Source organism: Hemitrygon akajei, chromosome 7 (genome assembly GCF_048418815.1).
Source record: "Hemitrygon akajei chromosome 7, sHemAka1.3, whole genome shotgun sequence".
Taxonomy (NCBI): domain Eukaryota; kingdom Metazoa; phylum Chordata; class Chondrichthyes; order Myliobatiformes; family Dasyatidae; genus Hemitrygon; species Hemitrygon akajei.
The window spans coordinates 161,203,475-161,229,556 of record NC_133130.1 but is presented as its reverse complement, the minus strand read 5'-3'; the positions used below and the strand labels follow the sequence as shown (position 1 = coordinate 161,229,556).

The window sequence follows — 26,082 nt, the reverse complement described above, 5'->3', positions numbered from 1 at the left end:
CCATTCAAGCAGTTCACCCACATTTTTGCACTTATTACCAAGGAAATAATTTAGTAACAGGCTGAAATTAAAGGAATGTTAAGTGTCAAATGCCAGATATTATTTTGTTATACTAATCTATTTCACCCTTGTGTCTAGTTCTAATCATAATTGTAATGAAATTGTAATGTTATTTTCTGAAGCCTAAAACCATTCATCTAAAGTTACAAGAAATTGATTTGGCAATTTAAATTTTGCATCCTCTCCACCAGTGACAAAAGTATTTTGTTACAAAAGTAACCAAATTAAATAAGTAAGATAAGCATTTTTCAATTTCCATTTCTTAAATAAAAACAATTGTTTTATTTTGCCTCAGGTAATAAACATGTTGATGCAGGGAAGGCAGCTGATTTTATATCTCTGGAAACCGAGGACTCTATTAAAGCTGATGAACCGGAAGTAAAAAGGAGAAAGCTTGAAAGGTACTTGGGATTTCAATTATTGCACCTCCCTCTGAGACAGTAACTACTGGTAGCCTTTGTTTGATCAGGACTAAGCATGTGACAATAGACCCACAGTTTTGCTAAGAAAACTTTTCAGCCTCCATAACAACTCCCTGTTTTGCCTTAATTCACTTCATTACCTGCTGAGAACATCACATCATCTTGTTGATGCTATAACTGAACCTGAAAATTACAAATCCATTTCCTTATTCCAAGTCAAAGTGTGATACAAAGAATTCTGCTATAGGTATTTTTTTTAATTGCACGATGGGAAATCATTTTAAAAATTCAAATAGAATAATATGATCTATAAACTCGAAGTATTTAGCTCTTTTAAAGAAGGAAATGAGAAGGAGAGGAGAAGAAACATAATTTTGTGATGTAATTCAGAAATGAACACAAAATGTTCCATTTGAATTCACAGCAAGGGTTGTATTTCAGTTGACAGTGTGTCAATAAAAAACAAGGACCGGGCTCCAGCTCTTGAGAGCAGATGTAGGGCAAAGGTAAATTTATTAAACTTAATCCTGGAAACAGTTACTCTTGCTTTGAAACTGCTTTGTTTATCTCAACATTCAAGGCTCAATTTCTCATGAATGCCTTTGTTTCAGTGGTTTGTCCAACAAAGTGATGTGAGTCAGTTGCTTCCTCTTTATATGTTGCACCCAGAGACTTGTAATTGGCCTTCTCTGGGGAGCTGGAGTAATTTACTTGTTTCAGTACTGTTCTCTCCAGCTGCTGATTTTGAGCATTAGCATTTTAGAATTAGAACCAGTCTGGATGATACTCCCTGGGAAGCACATCTCAAATCTTCTGATAATTGTTTATTTCCTGATAGGATGCTATTAATTGACCTAAAAGTTGTAAGACTTAAAAATAGCAACATTGAGTTTTTTACAAATTTAAGTTTTATAACAATGACATTTTCTTATTATTTATAATTTATAATGCATGTCTTGAAGAAAATAATGTTGACATCAAACTGTTTTGGTATTTTATAATTCAGTTCAAGCAGAACATATGATGGTTTCCTATCACCTCTTCTTACATTTTGATTAAAATCTACCATATATTGCTGTATTAAGCCAGGCTGCATTTGTCTGTTACCTCCACTCATCCTCAAAAATTACAACCAACTACGTTGGGGCAAGTGAGCAAAAGCTTAGTTAAATTGAAGGTTTTAAATATTGCCTGAAAGGACGAGGGCTAGGCTGAGAGTTGGTGAATATTGTTGAGTATTGGACTTGGCAGCTGAAAACAACTTCACTTTGGTGGGGAGAAGGGAGTGGAAAACAATTTTGTTGCTAGCTATTTTGGCACTGAGTTTTAGTTGGACATCACTGTGGATCATCCTGGATCTGGCAAAGGTGGACACTACTACTAATTCTTTCCAGTTATGGAAGATCAATTGAACTGACCCTCTGTATCAAAGAATGGTCCTCCATTCTGGAGTAGGTGAAGATAGACAACTGAGCCTTGATCATGGAGTCTGAAGGTCCCAGCGGCCTTTTGACAGCTTCCTGATATTGAAAGAAAAAGTAAATATACCTTGTATCTAATATTAAATAAAATAATGAAGTAAAATAAATTACTTATTGACCCTTTTTGCAAGCTAGGCTTCTTCTGACCCCTTGTTACATAGGGTCAATAATCTCATTTGAATTAATGGAGCTAGGCTTTTTATCTCAGCCATTCTTGCTATAAAACTGAAGAGCTGGACATAGAGAACATCTAGCTCCATTTTTTAGTATGTTTGTATTCCAGTGTATTTACGATTTTCATGGTTCGACAGTGGGCAATTGTAGTGGCTGGCTGTTCACTTCAGAACATCTGGGATAATGTATAATCTGACATAAGCCAGTTATCTCTGACTTCAAAACGGTCAAGCTGCACTTGAAGATATTTGTTCATTAATTATTGCAGTACAGAAGTAATGAAAGCCTTGCCTCTGACGTGCTTATGAGTATAGTTGGATCTGTTATTGATACTAAGGTGGAAATCTTACAAGATCTATTTGTATTTTTTCCTCTCACTTATTTTCTCAAATGGGCTGTATATTTCAAGGTTTATTAATCACATTATTCTATTTGTATTTTTAAAACAATTTCCTATTGTGCATTTAAAAAGAAATAATCTATACATCAATTCTTTTTCATGTAATGTTATGGCCTATTTCATTTCCTTCATTGTTAGGAGGATGGGATTCAAGATTATGTTGAGCACATAGTATAAATCCCCAGGTAAACAGTGTTAGAATAAACCAGTAGTGAAAAATTTACCAGGAAATCATCCTGTTACCTGGTTTTCAATTAGTAATACATACAACATTTCCTTCTGCTCTGCATCTCAAAGATGCATACTTAGCCACCTGCTCTGCTCTACTCTTTCTACACAAAATGGTGTGGCTAAGCACAGCTTAAACACCATCTATAAATTCACTGATGACACCACTGCTGTTTGGTGGAATCTGAGATGACAAGGGTAGATAGATAGATAGGCTGATTGAATGGTGTTGCAACAACCACCTCACACTCAACGTTAGCAACACCAACAAACTCGTATACTGAGGAAGGGGAAATTGAGAGAACACACACCAAATCCTCACAGCCTGATATGCAGGCTCCAATGTGCAGGATCGCAAGAGGCTATAGAAGGTTATTAACTGAGCCAGCTCCATCAGAGGAACCACCCTCCCCACCATAGAGGAGGACATCTTCAAGAGGCATTGCCTCAAAGGTTATATCTATCATTTAAAAACCCTGACCATCCAAGATTTGCTCTCTTGTTACTACCATTGAGGCGAAGGTACAAGATTTAGGAACAGCTTCTTTCCCTCTGCGATCAGATTTCTAAACAGTCCACTAACAGAGCCTTGCTATTCCCATTTTTGCACTATTTATATAGGTTTGTAATATAGATTTTTGTCTTTACGCTGTACTGATGCTGCAAAATAGCAAATTTCATGTCCTGTGTAGTGAAAATCTGATTCTGTTAGTGTGAGGTTTCAGACTCAGATTTATTTATCACGTGCACATTGAAGCACATTGAAATGCCTCATTTGTGTTAACAACCAACATACTCAAGGATGTGCTGGGGATAGCCTGCAAGTGTTGCCACATATTCTGGTGTCAAAATAGTACGCACACAATGTTCCACAGAACAGCACAAGCAGCAACAAAAATCAGCAACAACAACTGCAAAATAAGCCCTTTTCCCATTCCTCCCACCCACCACCTTGCACATACAGCCAGGCCTCTAACCAGGTAGGCTGCCTTCAGTTCTAGTCTCCAGATTCTCAGACTCACTGACATCAGGCCTCCAACTTGTGACTTCATCCCAGGATGCCGATCACATGTTTGACCTTCGGGTCTCGATTTCTGGACTCCTATAGACCTCTGACCTTGGCGACCAGGGCTTTTGTGATTCCTTCAGGCTTTTACCTTTGGCATTGCCCTCTGGATTTCACTATTTTGACCTTTTGGGCCTCTACTTCTGGGCTTGCACAAACCTTGACTTCCAAACCTGGTGACTTGTTGGTGGGGCTTTCCAACCCTTGTGACTCTTCTTAGCTTTTTATCTTTTGCCTTGGAGATGACTGCCTATTACAGCTAAGACTTAGCAGTTGAAAATCTACTGGATGGCATAATTCAAAAAATGTACATTGTTTAAATAGCTTTTCAATAGTTTTGTATTTTTCCCCCATGAAATCATGTGTGATTTATGTCTTGTTACTACTTTTAACTTACTATGAAAATTAAACAAAGCCACTTTCTTCTGTCTACAGCAAGAATAATGATGATGTAATTGAACAGTCTAATTCTGAGGAGCCAAGCACATCAAAGAGTACACTGAAGGAAGATGATTTTTCAAAAGGTAATTCAGAAAACTGTAGTAAAAGTGTTGGAAGGTGCTTTGCTTTAATTAATCCCTAGGTTTAACTCCAAAGTGGTAATTTATATCACTATAAAAGTGCAGAAGACTACTTACCAGCATCCTATATTATATTACACATACCCCACTGTCTCCCAAACTTCACTTACCTTCAACTTCAAGAGCAGCATAGTTGGGTACGTTAATGTCTCCGAGAACAGAATAACCAGAAAATGGTGCAACTTGTTAAGGCCAACAAAGCAACTCAAGAAGTTGTAAATCTGCAATGTTTAATTGATTAAGTAAATACTTGTTAATCTTTTGGATTTGTGATAATAGTTGAGGAAGAAGTTTTGAACAAGTCACTGAATAGCATTCAAAGTGTACGTCAAGTGAGCCAAGAGTAAAAGTTTGGGATTAACAAGTGGAATAAGATCAAGTTGTTGAAATTAGCCCTGAAAACCATTTAATTACTATGTTTTTTTGATATATATTTTTACAGATCTCATAATTGGATGAAATACTGCTGTTCTCTGCTTTTATTTTGTGTATTTAGTGATACAGCACTGAGTAGGACCTCCCAGTTCTTCGAGCCAAGCTGCCCCAGCAATCCCTCAACCCTGTTTAAGCCTAACATAATCACTGAGCAATTTACAATGACCATTTAACCTGCCCAGCATGTCTTTGGACTGTGGGAGGAAACAGGAGCACCCAGGGGGAAACTCATACATTCTACGGGGAGGACATACAGAGACTGTATAGAATGACACCAGAATTAACTCCAAGCTCCAGAATCCCCGAGCTGTAATAGTGTGATGCTAACCACTAAGCTACAGTGGCACCCAGTTTGTCTAATTCAAGTAAGAGAACATGACAACTTAGAATCTTTCCATCAGCTTCACATTTCTTTAAATTAGAAATTTTTAATGTAAAGCTATGCCATTTTATATCCTATGGTCTCTTCTAGATCTATCCTAGTATCAAAGTTCAAAGTAAATTTATTATCAAAGTACATATATGTCACCATATACAACCTGAGATTCATCTTTTTGTAGGCATTCACAGTAAATACAAGAAATACAACAGAGTTGATGAAAGACTGCCCCGACAGGACAGACAAGCAGTTACTGTGCAAAAGACAACCAACTGTGCAAATACAAAAAGAAAATAATAATAATAATAATAATAATAATGATAATAATAATAATATAAAAAAATAAATAGATAGATAGATAAGCAAGCAATAACTATCGAGAACATGAAATGAAGAGTCCTTGAAAATGAGTCCCTAAATTGTGGGAATAGTTCAGTGATGGGGTGAATGTAGTTATTCCCTCTGGTCCAGGAGCCTGATGGTTGAGGGGTAATAACTGTTCCTGAACATGGTGGTATGAGTCCTTAGGCTCCTGTACCTCCTTTTTGATGGCAGCAGCGAGAAGAGGGCATGGTCTGGATGTTGGGGGTCCTTGATGGATGATGCTTTCCTGCAACAGCGCTCTGTGTAGATGTGCTCAGTGTTGGGGAAGGCTTTACCCATAAGGGACTAGTCCGTATCCACTATTTTTTGTAGGCTTTTCCATTCAAGGGCATTGATGTTTCTATACTATTGTTGTTACTTGGATAAGTAGTTGCTTTTTAAAACAATAGCTTTATTTGCAGAAACTGATGAATGTGAAGAGAGTGGAACTGAAAAGATTTTGGAGCACAATACACCAAATACAGAGGTAAGAATAAACCATTATGGCTTCATCCACTTGACTAAAGGCTAATGTAAGGGATGCAGTGAAATTTTTAATGTAAGCAGATATCCCTATTAAAAGTGGGTATCTTTTGATGGTTCTCTGCCATGAAGGTTCTCTCTACTTTAAGTAACCCTGATTAGTCTTGCACTATACCAGAGGGCTCAATGACTGTGGATTAACAAAAACTTAACGTAAATAATTCTTTATTTATGAAGGAACCTGGTTAACATGCAAAGATCGCTTATCAATGGTTTCTGATTTATTTATTTATTTTTAGCTTTGCTGGCTAAAATAAAATACAGGCTCTTCTATTGAGAAGCCAAATTGAATAACTAGTGTCATAGGACAATGCAGCATGAAACAGGCCCTATAGCTAATCTTGGTGCATGCCAACCACTGATCCTCCCTGCTAGTCCCAGATGACCATGTTGAACCCTTCCCCTCTATGTCTCTGTCCCAATGACTCTTAAATGTTACAGTTCATCTTATCTCAAATATTTCCTTTGGCAGCTCATTCCCTCGGAGTAAAGAAGTTACACCTCAGGCCTCTTTGAAATCTCTCCCCTCTGTATCTGTGCCTTTTAGTTTTGGACTCCCCGACACTCTATCCATAGCTGTCATTCTCCTATGCTCCAAGGAGTGAGGATCCAGGATGGTCAACCTCTCCCTGTAACTCGGGCTTTCTAGTCCAAGCAACATTTTCATAAATCTCTTCTACACACTCTCCAGATTGACAATCTCTTTTCTATAACAGGATGACCAAAACTGTACTCAGTGCAGTCCAATCTCACAAACAACCTGTACAATAGCAACATAATGTACCTACTCCTAAACCAATGCCCTAACTGATAAAGGCCAGCATGCTAAATGCCACCTTCATCACCGTATCTACTTCTGCGGCCACTTTCAGTGAACCACGCACTGGTTACTTGTACTGTGCACTGGTCCCTGTATCCACAGCACTTGTCTGTCTTCTGCCACTCACTGTATAGGTCTTACCTTGATCTGAGTATCACACTTATCTAAGTTGAAAACCTATTTGCCAGTCCTTAGCCGATCTCACACACTGGTCAAGATTTTTTGTAATTCATTGCGACCCACTTCACTATCAACAAGGCTCCCTAATTTAATATCATCAGCAAATTTGTTAATTATGCCCTGTACAATCACATTCAAATTATTTTCATGATTAACAGAGGTCCCAACACTGACCCCATTCACAGGCTTCCAGTCAGATAATCAACCTTTAGTCATCACCCTCTACTTCCTATCTTCGAGCCAATTTTGAATCTATCTCGCCAGCTCTCCCTAAAATCCATGCAACCTAATCTTCCAGATCAGCCTGCATGTGAGTCCTTGTCACAGACAACATCCACTGCCCTACTTTCATCTAGTCCCTTAGTTACCCCATCAAAAAACTCCTAAAGATAAATCAGACATGACCTCCCACACAGAAAACCATGCTGACTGTTGCTGATTAGATCTTGATGATCCAAGTGATGGTAGATCCAAGTTCTTTGGAATTCCCTCCAGTAACTTCCTTACAACTGAGGTCTGGTTTACTGACCTGTAGTTCCCTGGCCTGTCCTTTAGCCACCCTCCGGACTTCTACATCTTCACCAGTGGCTACTGACAAATGCAAACATCTCAATAGGGGCTTCTGTAATTTCTTCCCTGGTCTCCCATAAGGTTAGGCCCTGAGGATTTGCCCATCTTATTGAGCTTCAAAGCTGCAAATACCTCCTTCCTCTTAATATACATATGAAAACCTCACTGTTACCCTCATTTCTTTGACATCCATGATATTTTCCTCAGTAAACACAGGAGATGTTAATAATCTTGACCATCTTCTCCGGGTCCACGTGTCGATTCTTGATCGTCTTTAATCAGGTTCTGAATCGGATTCAATATCACCAGCATATGTTGTGAAATTAGTTGTTAGGTGGCTGCAGTATAATGCAATTCATAGTAATGGAGAGAAAGGCAGTGAGGTAGTGTTCATGAGTTCAATGTCCATTTAGAAGTCAGATGGCAAAAGGGAAGGAGCTATTCCTGAATTGTTGAGTGTGTGCCTTCAGGTTCCTGTACCACCTTCCTGATGCTAGCAATGAAAACGGGGCATATCCTGGGTGATTGGGGTCCTTAATGATGGATGACTTAATAATGAGGCATTGTTTCTTGAAGATGTCCAAGTTTCTCCCTAGTCATCCTTTACTGTTAATATAACCAAAGAACTTTTTGGGATTATTTTTGATCTTGTCTGGCATATCCATCTGATGCCTTGGTTACCCTAATAAGCCTGCTCTTTAACTTTTTTATATATTAGTGGAGGGGATTTTTTTGTACCCAGCTGCCTAAAAGTGATGTATGTTCCTTTCTTTTCCTAACCAGAGTTTCGATATTTCTTGTCAGCGAGGATTCACTGAACTTAGTATTTCTACCCTTCACCTTAACTGAAACTTGCTGTTCCAGACTCTTGATAATGACCGTTTTAAAAGCTGCCTACTTTTCAACTGTTCCTTTGCCTTTAAATAGAGTTGCCTGGTTGATCCGTTAAAATTGCCCCCTTTTCCAGTTCAGGACTTACCTGTGAGCCTGTTCCAGCCTTTTCCATAGTTGTTTTAAATGTAATAGATTTGTGGTCACTGGACCCTATCCGTCACTTCAGTTATTTGGCCTGCCTTGTTCACCAAGAGGAGATCCATTATTTCTCCTTCTTGAGTTGGTTCCTCTGTGTATTCCATGAGGAAACTTGAATGTACCACACAAATTGTGCCCATACAGACTGTTTGGCCTCTGAGTTGCCCAGTCAATATTGGGAAAATTGAAATCTCCCCTACTATTACCCTACTATTCTTACAACTGTGTGTAATTTCTTGATGCATCTGTTTCTCAAGTTCCCAATGACTACTGGGGGGGTAGGGGTAAGGCTCCATAATATGTACCTACCAAGGTGACCATACCCCTCTTATTTCTAATTTTTAAACAAATGTCATAATTAAATGATTTGTCAGGAATATCTTCTCTAAGCTCTGCTCTTATGTCCTCCCTATTAAAAAGGCAGTTCCTGATGCAATCCCGAGTTGCCAGTCGTGTCGTTCTCTCTGCCATGTTTCTGTTATTTATGTCCCATGAATCAATCCACGTCCCCATTTTATCTGCCTTACTTGTTAAGCTACTGTTTGTTAATTATGTAAGATATCAGAAGTTTTTAAAAAATGAATAGCAGTGGAGATCTAATGATTTAGTTACTTGTGATAACAAGTTTGGATTGCAGAAGCCTGTAGAATTGCACGAAGATACTGAAGATAAGGATTTCTAGCTTTGAGGTCATAGGATTGTACTCATACAGGCTCTTAGGTCCATTAAGTTCATGCTGACCCCCAGGTTCTTCCAGTTAGCCACACGCTAGGAGCACTAATGTGCTACCCTAACTAAGGTCCTTAGAAAGAACAAAGTTAGAGTGGGGAGAAATCAAAGTTTAGAAAATCAGAAATCTCTAAGTGGTTCTGGTGGGAGGTCTTTATTTCAAGCAAGCTCCATTTACTGTATTTAGAGTAACAACACAATGTTCCACAAGGCAAAAGTTAAAGCAAATTTAGCTAATAAGGTTAGTTAGTCATGATGCCAGAGATGTCAAGTGTCATTGGTCCAATTTAAGGCTAAAAAATTGGTGAAATTTCAGAGCATTTTTGTGAATCTTGTTAGCATTTCTACACTTCATATATTTAGGCTGAGGAAGCTTAAGTAAACAAAATGGGACTTGTTTGGTCTGCGGAACATCACAATGCATGAGTGTATCTTTGGATATGAGGAACTACTGCTTGGTTTACTGTTTTACATTTTATTCTTTGGATTTAATCACCCTTAACCAGTTCAGAAGCAATATGTAAGTGGGTATTGAACTTATTCTTCTTTTTCTGTGCTCTTGTGATGATCTAGAGGTGTGATGCAGTTAACATAGCACCTTCAAGGTTTAAAGGTGCTAATATGAAAATAATTTACTTTGTGCTCTGATTGTTTGACGCATGCAACACACACAATGCTGGAGGAGCAGGTCAGGCAGCATCTATGGAAAGACTACAGTCGACATTTCGGGCCAAGACCCTTCAGCAGGCCTGAAAAAACAAAGATGAGTGGATTTAAAAGCTAAGGGAGGGGAGTTAAAAACACAAGGTGATAGGTGAAACCATGAGGGGGAAAGTTAAAGAGCTGGGAAGTTGATTGGTGAAAGAGATACAAGATTGGAGAAGGGGGAATCTAATTAGAGAGGACAGAAGACCGTGAGGGAAAAGGGGAATGGTGAAGTGGGGGGGGGGGGGCATTACCAGAAGCTCGTGAAATCTAGGTTCATGCCATCAGGCTGGAGATTGCCCAGACAGAATATGCAAGGTGTTGTTCCTCCAGCCTGAGTGTGGCCTCATCGCGACAGTAGAGGAGGCCATGGATTGATATGGGAAGTGGAATTAAAATGGGTGGCCACTGGGACATCCCACTTTCTCTATAGATGCTCGGTGAAGTGGTCTCCCAATCTACATCGGGTCTCACCGATATACAGGAGGCTGTACTGGGAGCACCGGACACAATATATGACCCCAACAGACTCACAGGTGAAGTGTTGCCTCGCCTGGATGGCCTGTTTGGAACCCTGAATGGTAGTGAAGGAGGATTTGTAGGGGCTGGTGTAGTACTTGTTCGGCTTGCAAGGGTAAGTGCCAGGAGGGAGATCAGTGGGGAGGAACGAATGGACAAGAGAGTCGTGTAGGGAGCAATCCCTGCAGAAAGCAGAAATTTGTTGGGGGAGGGGAAGATGTGCTTGCTTGTGGGATCCTGTTGCAGATGGTGTAAGTTACGGAGAATTATGTGCGAGGCGTGGAGACTGGTGGGGTGATAGGTGAGGATAAAGGGAACCCTATCCCTGGTAGGATGGCGGAAAGATGGGGTGAGAGCAGACATGCGTGAAATGTAAGAGCTGAAGTTGAGGGCAGTGTTGATGCCTGGCCTGCTGAGTTCCTCCAGCATTTTGTGGGTGTTGCTTGGATTTCTAGCATTTGCAGATTTTCTCTTGTTTGTGATTGTTTGACCCATGTTTATCACTTCATGACGTCAGTTAATAAAGCAAGTATTGTGCTCTTGCTGACTCTCCTCCTTCCTCTTTTCCTCCCTCTTGATTCCTTCTGAATGAAAAGATTTACAGAGGAAAAATAAATGTGTATCTTGCAGATGTTGAGTACCATGAGTACACTGAAAGTAACAATCCAGCAGAGCAGTGAGAGTCGGGCAATCAGTACATCCGCACCTGATTCAGGATCCAAGGGCAATGAGGATTCGATTGAGGAGCTGGATTCCATACCTTCAAAGTTCATCTGTTACATCTGCAATGTCAACTGCTATAATCAAAAGGTAAGGCAAGTAGCATTGGCTTGAATATTGAATGAAGATTGATAGAGAGGATTTTTGTATAATCCCTTTAAGGCAGTTACTCACCTAGAAAAACTAACAGTTGACGTCACCACATACAAACCTGAGATTCTTTTTCTGTAGGCATTCTTAACAAATCTATAGAGCAGTAATCTTAAACATCAGGAACTGCAAACAAACTGCAAATGTAGATATAAATACCGTAGATTCCGGACTACAGAGCGCACCTGATTAAAAGCCGCTGGCTCTAATTTTAGAAAGAAAATCAATTTTTTACTTGTACAGGCCGCACCGGATTTTCGGCCGCAGGTGTCCCACGTTGTAATATGAGATATTTACACAGAAAGATATTACACGTGAGGATTTTTTAACTTTTAATTAAATCCATATGGTAACATAAACAAATACATATTGCAAATGCTTTTTTTCGAACCGTGCCTGTAACGCGGCTACTTTTAAATATACGTTGCGTATACTTTTTTACTGAACAACATTCCAATATCTCCTAACGACTGGTAAAAAATATATATACTGCAGCCTACCAGGAAAAGTTATTGATCGCCTTTAACTTAAAAGCAGCGTTTTGGCTCCGCCGCTCGCCCCCGCCGTCCCGTTTATCGCAAACCGGCATTTCCCACAAGACACGGCGAAACCGGGTGTGACGTCATAGCATCCCGCGATGTAGTACAGAAAACAAATATAGTTAAAACTCTTCTAACTTTAACTAGAAAATGAATTACTAAGCGAAAATATTATAAACTAAATAACTGCCATAAAGGCAGCACAATGCTTTTCTTCAAGTGTTTTCCATGTTGATGAGGGTGAGTACAAATGACTGATTTACAATAATTTAATTGTGAAAGTGCGCTTGATTTATCGTACAATTTCATTGGACCTCTGTGAACTACTCATCAATTTTATTGGTCTACTGTTACGAGGCAAAATGTTTTTGGCGGCATGAAAAAAAACCATGCATTAGCCGCACCATATTAAAGGCCGCAGAGTTCAAAGCTGTTCAAAATGTGGGAAAAAAGTAGCGGCTTAAAATCCGGAATCTACGGTAAATAGCAATAAATAATAAGCATGAAATAACAGTCCTTAAAAGAGTGTAGCTATCCCCTTTTATTCAAGGGCCTAATGGTTGAGGGGTATTAACTGTTACTGATCCTGGTGGTGTGACTGCTGAGGCACCTATACCTTCTACCTGATGGCAGCAGTGATGAAAGAGCATGGCTTTCTTTCCTTCTTTAAGAAGCTAAAATTCAAGTTCTGTTTCTTTTGGTCAATTCAATATCTGCATTTTCAAAATAAAACCTAATTTTCTCTCTTTATTCACGTAATCTTATGCCTTGTTACCATTTCTACAGTCAGTCTTTCAAGATCTTTCAGTATCTTTTATCAGATGTGATATTAATTCCATTAAGATCTCGTTGAAACCTACCAAGAATTGAAAGGCCTGGTTATAGTGGATATGGAGAGAGTGTTTCAAATAATGGGAGAATTTAGAATCAAAGGGCATAGCCTCAGAATAGATGGACTTCTCTTTAGAACAGAGATGAGGAGGAACTGCTTTAGCCAGAATGTAGGGAATCTGTTGAATTCATTACCACAGATGGCAGTGGAGACCAAGTCATTGGGTATATTTAAAGCGTAGGTTTTTTATTAGTAAGGACATCAAAGGTTACAGAGAGAAGGTAGGAAAATGGGGTTGAGAAAGGAAATAAATCAGCCATGATCAAATAATGGAGCAGACTTGATGAGCTGAATGGCCTAATTCTGTGCCTATGTCTTATGGGTCTTAATCTCTTTTTCCTAGTGAAAAGTGGTCCAGTACTTTTGCTCCAACAACTGAAACTTTGCATTCCTGATCCTAATAAATCTCTGTTGTATTTTATGACAAATTTTTGCAGTGTCCTATTGAAATATAGTGTGCAGCTAGAACTGATTTTAGTGACAAGGAATCTATAGGGGAAGCCAGATCTATGCATGTGGAGTAGCTGTTTTTGGTGCATTTGGCTGTATTGGCAGAGCTGTTGCACAGACCCAGTTAAAAGGGCCATCTGCTTACAACAATTATGCAGAAAGATAAAGCCTTTCGGAGAAATTCACTCTGAATTTGTGTATTGGATGGGTGTGTGGTGTGGGTCATGCACTTTTACGTTACCAAGGAGAATTAATGACTTAAGCCATACCTCTTTGCAGTTGTGTCAGTGATTAGCAGGATATAAACAAAGGGGTATGGCTCAGACACATATTTTTGATGAAGATAGCCTGCTGCCCTTTGCCTCTCTTGAGTGTATGTATTGTAGAACTGTTACACTTCCACCAGCTAAGAGCAGAATTGCTTTGCTGGGAAAAGGACAAAGAGGAATAGGGCAAATTTTCTGATCTTATACAGAGGCTTAAAAGTGAGAGCTAAATCCATTGTAATCTGACTCAAGTTTTTGCAGCAGTTCATACACAAGTGCATGTAGCTAATAATTTGCAGCTCTTACTGTGATTTAGAATATAATGAAAAACATAGGAGAAATCAATCATCAGCAGTGATTACATATATCTTGTAGCATGCTCTGGCTGCATAGACTATTGTCAACTTTCTTCTTACCAGTTTGAGAAAGCACTGGATAGGCTCTCACAATGGCTGATGAAAACAGAGATATAAAATGTACTTTTTATCTTTAAAGAAAAGCTGATTATTTTGTTCAATGTATTCAATGCTTCAATTTTACATATTTGGTTAACATATTGTTAAATATGTCAATTTACATTTTCCTTACAAAGAACTTTCAGAAACACATGACAGGGACACGCCATCATCAGCGACTCTTAGAGATTCAGCAGATGAGTAATGCTTGTCTGGCCACGATAATTCCACAGCAAGGTTCAACGGGAAGAGGTAGAGAGAGGTGGGTGTATTTACCAGAGATTGAAAATTTGGAATGTTATGAAATGAATGGAGTTAAAACCTCTGAAGTATAAAGTCTCTGTCCTTGAAAATTGTATTGCATATAAGTTTTAGCACAGATCACTCCAGCCTACTTATTCAGTGCTGATTTTATGCTCCAAAGCCTCTTTCTATCCTTTGCCTCTTTAGAATATCATCTTCTCTTTCTCTAGCTTGTTTTTATTTCCTAAATAAATATGTAGCTGTATCCAAATACTCCCCATTCGGAGTATTTCAATGGATGCTGCCCGACCTGCTGAGTTCATCCAGTTTGTTTGTACGTGTTAACTCCCCATTGGAGCAATTCCTGGAATATGAGCTGAGGTAAAAATCTGCAGACAGATTATCTCTGGCAGCTGGAAGTAACCATTTCTTGCTTTACAGTGACAAAAAAAGGCCCAGATGGTGCAGCACCTGTCAGGCCCACTTCAGAGGGAATGTCATTGAACATCGGAGGACACAGAGACACAAGGTAGACAACCTTTCCACTTGCGTTGTACTGCTATTTGATAAGTGTCACAAAAAAAAGTTTTCCTTTTGAATAGTGTTTACCTTCTGTAAAACTTTGAACTAACTTTCAGAAATTAACCAACCATATACATTTATAGCATGTTCTGCCTTTTTGTTTAAACCATTGTTTTGCTTTGTGCAACTATTTGTCTATATCCAAAGTTAACCAAACGTTTTCAGCTTTTTAAACCAAGAACATTTTTGATGCAAAATCTATGAAATTTTGTAGAGTCAAAATATTGTTTTATGCTTGCATAAAAATGTGGGAATGGACAGATTTCTTGTACACGCTTAGGATGCATTGTCATTCTTTCTAGTGGTAAGCACATTAGAGCCCACATGCAAAATGTGCCAGTTGAAAAAGGTTCAGGTATAATTTGCTTCTCTGCCTGCACACATTAGTAATGCATATGGTGGAGCTACTGCCTTAAGGGTTCCAATGACCCACGTTTAGTCCTGACCTTCAGTGTTGTCTGTGTAAAGTTTGCAAGTTCTCCTTGCTTAGCTAATCTTAACTATTTCCTATGTTTTGTGAAGTTTCTTATAATGTAATTTCAACAGTGGAAATATCAGCCTACTAGCTGGGTAGGAATATTGTATGAACGTAAAGATCTTTGCCCAGAGATGCCAAGCAAATGAGACATCACTGTCAGTAAAACATTTTATAAAGCAGATGAACTCTATACAACCATGCAGTTGTTTCCATTTAAGCATTAAACCTAACCTAACCTGCAACAGGTAGAACCTTTAGCAGCTTACAACAATTTCAATTTTCATACAATATATGTAGTAAAACATCCTATTGTCCCACATTTCTATAAATTAATTCAAAGGTGAAGATTTACAAGGCATTCTAAGAAATGGTAAGGTTTAGAAAGAGAATTTCAAGATTTGGAGTTAAGTCAGTTAAAATCACAGGCATCAGTTGTGAACTGTTAATATTTTTAATTTTAATAACTTAATATTTTTGCACTAATTTAATTTATATATTTTTGTACTGTAATTCAGAGCTTTTATTATGTATTGCTGCTGCATAACAACAAATTTCACAACATATGCCGGTGAATCTGACTCTTGATTTCTAATTAATATCATTGAATTGTTTCACAATATTTTAAAAGCTTAATTTATATTGGGCAGAAGTAGTTGTACTGATGATGGTGCAAGAGCAAAGGTGATAATGTTTTTGATTGTTTAGTTTATTTTTGTATGAAGTTCCACAACTAAGTTGTGTGGGGTGAAATGTTGGTTTTAAATCCGGTGCTGATTGTAGTTTAACTAAGGTCAGTTACATTGCTTTCAGCTTCAGTTTACTCAGGATCATCTGCAGTATTCCAATCACTTTAGACTGTGTAATGTGGAAAATTGGGATTTCTATATTGTAATGGGTTAGGGATTTTTGTATTGTGGAATAACTTATTTTTTAATGTACATTATTCTAGAGTAATCCTACAGTTGGTACAATAATATATAGGTGTCCCCTGTTTTTTGAAAGTTTGCTTTACGACACCTCGCTGTTATGAAAGACCTACATTAGTTACCTGTTTTCGCTAACAGAAGTTGTTTTCACTGTTACGAAAAAGGCAGCGCGTCCTCCCCCGGAATGGCATTCTAGCTGGCATTGCTTAAACATGTGCCTGTGAGCATCTGTGCTTTATGTCGATTTATTTTGTGCATCGGTTAGCAAGGTGAGTTCTAAAGTATCAGAAAAGCCTAAAAGAGCTTGTAAGGGTGTTAGACAGCGTAAAACTAGGCATAATTAAGCGTTTCAATCATGGTGAACAAAGTAAGGATATAGTGAGTTTGGCTAAGGGTTTGTGGAAGTTGACGAAGATGATGAAGAGGTTTTGGCATCCCATGACCAAGAACTGACAGATGAAGAGCTGATGAAGAGGAAAGGATAACAATTGAAGCCGAACGCAGTAGTGAACAGCCCGAAAATGAAGTCGTCCAGGAACTGAACGTGAAACAATTGCGTGAGATTTTCACTGCGATTGACAACGCTGCAATGATTGCAGAAAAATATGACTTTAATTTTGAAAGGGTACGTAGGTTTAGGGCATATTTGCAGGATGGTTTGAGTGCTTACAAAGAATTGTATGATAGAAAAATGCACGAGGCTAAGCAGTCAAGCATACTGTCGATTTTAAAGCCTTCCACATCAGCCACAGCAGACAACGAACCTCGACCTTCGACATCGAGGCAGGCAGACATAGAAGAACGTGACCTGCCTGCCCTGATGGAAACAGACGAAGATGAGATGACCTCCCAGAGTCCCACCACCCCAACCTTCGACGACTCAGCCTAACACACCATCATCAGTGTGCTCACTGTCTTCCCGATTCCAGTAAGTGAAACTACACTGGACGTACATTATTTCTACTTTATATAGGCTGTGTATTTTTATATGTTATTTGGTATGATTTGGCAGCTTCATAGCTTAACGGTTACTGGAAAGAGTGCTTGTGCCAAGACCGCTTGCGCAGAGTGTTTCTTCCAAGAGTGCTTGTGCCGAGTGTTTTTGCCGCGAGTGCTGCCAAGAGTGTTTGCGCTGAATCTTTCTGCCGAGAGCGCTTGCGTGAGAATTTTGCTACGGTGGACAGTGCTGCAATAATTGCAGAAAAGTATTCCTACTTTATATAGGCTGTTTATTTATCAGATCATTCCTAATTTTTCTATATGTTACTGTTATTTTAGGTTTCATGTGTTATTTGGCATGAATTGGTAGGTTATTTTTTGGGTCTGCGAACGTTCACAAATTTTTCCCATATAAATAAATGGTAATTGCTTCTTCACTTTACGACGTTCCGGCTTGCAAACCATTTCAAAGGAACGCTCTACCTTGGAATAGCGGGGGAAACCTGTATTGCTATGTTACTGAATTAATTAACATCTAGAGGCTTGGATGAATGATCCTAAAATGGCAGCTGGGGAATTTAAACCAAAATAATGAAGTGAACCTGGCATAAAAACAGTACTATGAAACTTCAGAATAATTGTAAAATTTGAATTGATACATCAATAGCTTTCGGGAAAAGAAGTATGCCATGTTTACCTGATCTGGCCTACTTGAGCCTCCAGATCCCAGGCTACGTGCTTACTTGGAATTGCCCTCTGAAATGGCTTAGCAAGCCAATCTGTTCAAAGCACAGTTTGGATGGCCAATCAATATTGATCTCTCCAGCAGCATCCTTATCATCAGAGTAAACAAATTTAAGTCTAAACAGCAAACACGAGGAAATCTGCAGATGCTGGAAATTCAAACAACTCACACAAAATGCTGGTGGAACACAGCAGGCCAGGCAACATCTATAAGGGGCATTCTGTTAATGCCCCTCCTCCCCTTCTTACCCCATCCTTGACATATTTGGTTGTTTGCCTGTTCTCCATCTCCCTCTGGTGCTTCCCCCCCCCCCCCCCCCCACCTTCTTTCTCCCGAGGCGTCCCGTCCCATGATCCTTTCCCTTCTCCAGCTCTTAGCTTCATCCCACCCCCTCCGGTCTTCTTCTATCACTTCGCATTTCCCCCTCCCCCCACTACTTTCAAATCTCTTACTATCTTTCCTTTCAGTTATCCTGACGAAGGGTCTCGGCCCGAAACGTCGACAGTGCTTCTCCTTATAGATGCTGCCTGGCCTGCTGTGTTCCACCAGCATTTTGTGTGTGAAGTTTAAGTCTATTTGGACAGGAATATAATTTACAATTTATTCAAATGATCATGGAATACACTTCTGGATTTGTTTGTTGCTTGACCCTCCCATTCATTTCAGAGAAAATGTCTTCCTGTTGTACCATAAAATATTTAATGCTTTTAAAAAGATTAATTTCCTGGAGTTAATCCTGTTCATTAAACTATGTGAGATTGTTTGATCGTAAAAGGTTTATCTATAATAAACAGATGTAATGTAGTTGAATTTTAAGTAAAAATTGACTTTATTAGGTACACTGATTTGGTGGGGCTGAGTGAGATAATTTAAACATTTATTATTAAACATATTGGAGTGAAAAGGTAATTTTCAGGCTTCATAATAACTAAAATGAAAGCAGAAAATGTTCGAAATAGTTGGAATAGGCATCAACTATTTAGTGAGACTAATACAGGTGTCTCCCCCCGTCTGAAATTTTCTCTGAAATGAATGGGAGGCTCAAGCAACAAACAAATCCAAAAATATATTCCCTTTACAAAGCTAGAGATTTCCTATGAAACCTTTCTTAATCTGAAATGGGCGTAAAGCGAAGAACCATTAATTAATATGGGAAAAATGTTGGTAAAAGTGAAAATCCTCTTTGCGAAAACAGGTTACTAATGTAGGTCTTCTGTAAAAGCAAAGTGGCGTAAAGTGAACATTTGTAAAGCGAGTGACACCTGTAATGTTAATTGCAATGGAATGTATCTCTGAGAGAATCCTAAAGATTTTTAATTCTTTGTATAAAGAAGTTACTCCAGCTCCTTATCCTGATATATTGCTCCTAATTTCTGAACAAGTAAGAGAGAACATTTTTTGGCAGGGACCCTGTCAATTCCTTTGAGAATGTTGTTGTATTAAATGAGGTCCCTTCTTACTGTCCGGCTGTTTCAGATCCTTTGTCTTCCTCGCATCTTCTGTTGTTTCATTAGCAAATTTGGTCCTTCATCTAAGTTATTAAAATGCATTTTACATAATTGAACCCTAGCACTAGTTCAACTGAAAATGCCCCAGTTTTCCTCTGTTGTGCTAAACTTACATTTATATTAGAGATGCCCAATTGATTACAAGGAAACCTGACCCTGCATTATGAGGGTTGTGTTTCTAGGAAATGGTCTGTATTGCAGTTTTTCTTGAGTTAAAATGCTATTTCTCATTGAATCCCATATTATGTATAGAGACAAGTTGCTATAGGATGTTTTTCTCTCAACAATAATAATAGTAATGAATGCTGGTAGTTCATGGCAGGTAGGTCACATAAGAGATTGTCTTGTCAGCATTTAAGGCAAATCCCTTAAGTAACCAGCTGTTGCCATTGGAAACAAAAGTGACTTAAGATGCTGTAATCTGAACCTAAAAACTACTTGAAGCCTGGAAAGTGATAGGTAGAGGTTGATAAGGAGAGGGGGGAAAGAAGGCAGATAGTTCAGTTCAGTGTGGGGGGGGGGGGGGGAATAAGGTGGAGCTAGGTTGCATCCTCTTAAGTCTCCGCTTATTACTGCCAAGACCAGTTTTAATGGAGGTATACACTTTATAATACATATCAAATACAGATTAGATAGCTTAATGATTCAAGTCACAACAAATAATTGATGATCCAAGTTTACAGCTTGCACTTGTTGGCCTTGTTAAGACATCTATGAGGTAAATAATATGGAAAAACATTTGAGAGGTGAAGGGAAATCATTCTGTGAAAAAGTACTGCCATATGTGTGTACATTAAGAAATGAGAGGTAAAATATTAAAATAGATAAAATTCTGTTGTTTCTTGTTTCTTAGGCCGAATACTGAATGCAAGAGCCGGTGGTTGTGCTCTAACTTTTTAAAAACAAAAACATTGGTCAGTCTTCAGCTGAAGTACTGCATGCGGTTCTGGTCACAACACTATATGAAAGACATCACAACAGGAGAGGGTGCAGGGGAAATTTATCAAGATGTTGCCTGGCATGTAGCAATTCAGTTGTTAAGTGAGACAAAACAATCTTGGTCAGTTTTCCCTAAAGCAAAGGAGGTTTGAGGAATATAAAATTATAGGGTGTAGATAGCCTGCAGGAAACCTTTCCCCTTACCAGAGGCAACTAAAACTAGAAAATGTAGACACAGGTTAAAGTATAAGAGATTTAGAGTGAATATGAGGGGGAACCTTTCTCATCCAGAGAGGTACATGGAATATGCTGCTGGAGAGGGTGCTGAAATCAGAGTTGCTTCAGCATTTGAATTATCCAGTCATTTGAATTGTGCTGCTTGTGCGTGGGAGAGGGGAGCTGGGGGGGGCGCTTTGGGGTTCTAACGTTTAACTGGGGACAGTGCTCTGTTTTCATGGATGTTTGCAAAAAAAAAAGTATTTCAGGATGTATATTGTAAAACTGACATTAAATGTACCTATTGAAGTGCTGCAAAATAGGATTAATAGTTGATAGTTAAGATAGAAGGTAGTAGCCAGGTGGGACAGTATTCTGGCTTCCTGTTTCTGGGTGACTTCAGTAAGATTAATAGGGGAAAGGAAGTTATAGCTTAAGGGGTGTCTTTATTCTCATCATTTCATAATACTCAACTGGTTCAAAACAATTTGACACTTTTTGAGTTTTTGGTAATGGTCCATAAGTTGAGAAATTGGAATTTGCTGTGAAAGAATTTGTGCTTATTCTTTCAGGGTTGTTGGACTAGTAATGCATGCATTCCAATAGGGTGAAGACACGAGACTGCAGCTGCTTGAATCTGGAGCAAAAAAATTATCTTCCAGAGTTGCTCAGTGAGTAAGTCAGCATCTGTAGAGGGTAAACGACAGTCAGCGTTTTAGGTCAAGACCAATCATTTTTCCACAGATGCAAGACACTTGCTTAGTTCTTCCAGCAGCTGGGTGTTTCCATTATATACTTTTATTCAGAGTTGAGTGCAGCTTCGGCTAGAACTAGAATGGTATAACACTTAGAAACAGGAATCATTTAAAAGACTTCCCCATTTTTAAATGAAACCACTAGCCAAATCCTCTCCCATGCGGTAGCTGTATCATTTATGTTCTCTGTTTTTCACTAGCTTGCTAAGTACTCTCTGCGGCCTTTCTGCACTGTTTGCAGCCGACATTTCAAAACCCCCCGCAAGTTTGTGGAGCACATGAAGTCGCCAGAGCACAAGCAGAAAGTGGAAGAGGTACACTAAGCTTTTTCTAGGTTTTTCACTTGTTTCCTTAGTGGAATACAGGGGAAAAATTAAATAATTTGTTTGAATTTTGCTTTGGAATGGGTATACTTGTGACCTGGAACAGTGTAAGTAAATTGCAGAACTTAGTGGCAGTTTGCATTTGTATAGAACCCTTAATGTAATGAAACACAGAGCTTCGCAGTATTTTTATCAAACAAAATTTAACAATGAGATACATAAGATGTTAGAACAACCAAATTCAGATTCAGTTTATTGTCATTTAAAAACCACAAATGCAATGCAGTTAAAAAATGAGACAACGTTCCTCCAGAATGATATTAACAAAGCACATGACAAAAATAGACTACACCAGAAAATCCACATAACGTTTGGCAATCCCCAATCCAGAGTCCGGAGAGGCTGCTGCGTATTAATATCGCGCCACCATCTTTTTAAAAAATATTTTATTTATAATTTTCTACAAACTACAACGAAGAAAAGAAAATCAATAATATATATAGAAGGATCATTGCCATATAAACAAAAATAACAATAATACATGTCTTAACAAATGAGCAAGTCACCCATAGTAAAAAAGAGAAAAAGAAAGAAAAGCACCCAATCCATCACCTATCCAACTCCAAGCCAACCATTATATGAGATACACTTTTATTACTCCAGAACCACATATTGTAATAAAAAAAAGGGGGGGGGGGCAGCCTGCTACCTGATCAGAAAAAACGAAAGTCAAAAAAAAGCTGGAAATGTAGGGTTCGATTATCAAGGGAAAAAAGAACAAACACCTGTCGATTTAGGTGAGAGTTATGAAAATATTCGAGAAAAGATCCCCACACCCTATGGAACTTTATGTCCGAATTAGAAAGTGAGTAGTGAATCTTTTCGGATCTAAACAAGACATAATATCCCTAAGCCATTGAGCATGGGTAGGGGGAACTACATCTCTCCATTTAAGGAGTACTGCTCGTCTGGCTAGAAGAGAGGCAAAAGACAATGTTCGTTGTTTAGCCGGGGTCAAATGCTTGTCAGGGTCTCGAAGAATACCAAAAAGAGTGATCAAAGGATCAGGTTCCAAATGACAATTTAATATAGAAGATAAAGTTAAAAAAAATCTTTCCAAAATTTTTCCAGAGTAGGACAGGCCCAATACAAATGGAAAAGGGAGGCCTCACCTCCTTTGCATTTGTCACACCAGGGACTAATATCAGGATAGAACTTCACCAATTTGGTTTTGGACATATGAGCCCTGTGGACGACTTCAAACTGCAGGAGACAATGACGAGCACATAAAGAGATTGAATTGACGGATTTAAGATTAAATCCCAAACCCTGTCGGACAAAGAGAAACCTAAGTCATGCTCCCAAGCAGTTTTTAAAAATTTTTTTTATTGGTTTTTTAATGCATTTTCTACATCACTACAGATAGGAAAAAACCCCAAACCAAAATGAAGAAAATTAATACAGTGCAAAAATAAACATACAATAATAATATAATACAAAAAAGATAATTGAGAAAGCACCCAAATTGAAGTCATGTAAAGTTAGTATCCTCCCCAAGCCCCGCAACAAAAAAAACTCCAGACCAACCACAACACAATATAGAGAATATAAATCAGGACATTCAAACCCCCAAAACTGTAAATACACTTGAAAACAGAAGATAATAATGCCTACTACCAAAAAAATAGAGCTGAAAGCAAGGGACCGAAAAAAAAACCTTAATTTAGAGGAAGGTTATGAAAGTACTCAATAAAAGGTCCCCAGACCTTATGGAACTTTATATCCGAATTAAGAACTGAATAATGAATTTTTTCAAGGTCTAAGCAGGACATAATATCATTAAGCCATTGAGCATGCGTGGGCGGGGCAACATCTCTCCATCTAAGGAGGATTAAACGTCTAGCCAGGAGAGAAGCAAAAGATAATATTCGACATTTAGTCGAACTCAAACATATATCTGTCTCACCCAAAAAACCAAACAAAGCAATTAAAGGGTTAGGTTCTAAGTGGTGATTCAGAATATAGGATAAAGTTATGAAGACATCTTTCCAAAATTTCTCTAAGCTAGGACAGGACCAGTACATATGAATAAGAGAGGCCTCGCCCCTTTTGCATTTATCACAAAGAGGACTAATATTAGGGTAAAATCGAGATCATTTAGATTTAGACATGGGCTCTATGAACAATCTTAAACTGTAAAAGGCAATGGCGAGCACAAAGAGAGGTTGAATTAACCGATTTGAGAATCGAGTCCCAAGTCTCATCAGATAAAGAGATATTTAAATCATGCTCCCAAGCCATTCTAATTTTATCCACAGGGGCACGCCGTAAGAATGCTAATTTATCATGAATAATGATATTAAACCTTTACCCAGTGGATTAGTAGAAAGAAAGAAATCCATAACATTTTTCTCAGGCATTTCAGGGAAGTTAGGAATTAAAGGATTAATAAAGTGTCTAATTTGGAGATATCTAAAAAAATGGGCATTAGGCAGATTGAACAGCAGAGAGCTGTTGAAAAGATGCGAAGCGATTATCAATAAAAAGATCTTCAAAATGTCTAATGCCCTTCCTATACCAATCATGGAATGTTGAATCATACATAGTAGGTAAAAAAAGGTGATTATGTAAGATAGGACTAGAAGAGGAAAAACCATAGAAACCATAAAATTTCCTAAACTGAGCCCATATTCGCAAAGTGTGTCTAACAAGAGGATTAACAATTAATCTAGACAAACTACTAGGGAGTACAGAGCCAAGAAGTGCAGAAATAGATAAATCTTTAGTGGAACTCAACTCCATTGCCACCCAATTAGGGCACTCGGGTTGGCTATGGAAAAAAGACCAAAAGGTAGCACAACGTATATTGGCTGCCCAATAATATAAACGAAAGTTAGGTAAGGCCATGCCACCCTCTTTTTTAGATTTTTGGAGATAAGCTTTATTAATTCTGGAACGCTTATTCTTCCACAGATATGACAAAATAATAGAGTCTAAGGAATCAAAAAAAGTTTTAGGGATAAAAATTGGGATTGATTGAAATAAATATAAAAATTTAGGGAGAACATACATTTTAACAACATTAATACGACCTACCAAAGACACAGATAGAGGTGACCATTGTGACAGACTCTGTTTTGTAGTATATAAAAGATTGGCAAAATTTTCACGAAAAAGATCTTTAAACTTCCTTGTAACTGTAATCCCAAGATAAGTAAATTGATTATGAACTACTTTAAAAGGGAGGTCACGAAATGCTAATTCTTGTGCTTCTTTATTAATTGGGAAAAGTTCAGTCTTATGTAAATTAAGTTTATAGCCAGAAAACTGGCTAAACTGATCAAGAAGTGAGAACATTGGAGGTAAGGATGTAGACGGATTTGAAAGAAAACGTAATAAGTCATCAGCATAAAGAGAAACTTTATGCTCAACACCCCCCCCCCTCCAAATCCCGGTCAATTCAGGACAGCTTCGAAATGCTATCGTCAAAGGTTCTATAGCCAAATCAAAGAGAAAGGGACTTAAAGGGCATCCTTGACGGGTGCCACGTTTGAGGTTAAATAACTGGGATTTCTGAAAATTCGTCAAAACAGAGGCAGTAGGACACAGATACAGCAATTTGATCCAAGAGATAAAACTTTGACCGAAGTCAAATTTTTCTAAAACTGCAAAAAGGTAGTTCCACTCTATACGATCAAATGCTTTCTCCGCATCGAGGGAAATAACACATTCAGGAATCCCAGTTGAAGGTGAATATAAAATGTTAAATATTAATGCCGAATATTAAAAAAAGGAAGACGGTTTTTAATAAAACCAGTTTGATCATCAGAAATAATAGAGGGAATAACAGTTTCTAATCTATAAGCCAAAACTTTGGCCAAGATTTTAACATCAACATTAAGCAAAGAAATCGGCCTGTACAAGGAACACTCTGTTGGGTCTTTACCCTTTTTTAATAAAAGAATAATAGATGCCTCATTAAAAGAGGGTGGCAATTTACCATAATTAAACGAGTCAAATAGTACTGAGAGTAACTGAGGAGAAAGAAGTGAAGAGAATGATTTATAAAATTCTACGGGGAACCCATCAGGTCCAGGAGATTCCAAGCAGTTTTAATTTTATCGCAAGGGGCTCGTCTGAGAGTCATAAATTTAACACGAGTAGTAGAAATTACGTCTTCGCCCAAGGGGTTCATTTGAAGAAACAAGTCTACAACATTTTTATCAGGTTGTTCAGGAAAATGTGGTATTAAAGGGCTAATAAAATGTC

The 26,082-nt window shown here is 38.4% G+C and overlaps 1 protein-coding gene across 3 annotated transcripts in view; it reads left to right on the top strand.

Annotated features, from left to right (window-relative positions):
• The window catches only part of ciz1a (cdkn1a interacting zinc finger protein 1a), a 59,792-nt gene that overhangs the window by 13,131 nt on the left and 20,579 nt on the right, over positions 1–26,082 (top strand). For 2 of the 3 annotated variants that reach the window (XM_073052395.1, XM_073052397.1), the window contains exons 5-11: positions 356–461; positions 4,267–4,355; positions 6,012–6,076; positions 11,318–11,497; positions 14,297–14,421; positions 14,844–14,931; positions 21,691–21,804. In XM_073052395.1, coding sequence (XP_072908496.1) covers positions 356–461; positions 4,267–4,355; positions 6,012–6,076; positions 11,318–11,497; positions 14,297–14,421; positions 14,844–14,931; positions 21,691–21,804 — 767 coding nt within the window. The remainder of the gene's footprint in view (positions 1–355; positions 462–4,266; positions 4,356–6,011; positions 6,077–11,317; positions 11,498–14,296; positions 14,422–14,843; positions 14,932–21,690; positions 21,805–26,082) is intronic. The other variant, XM_073052396.1, reaches the window with a different exon arrangement.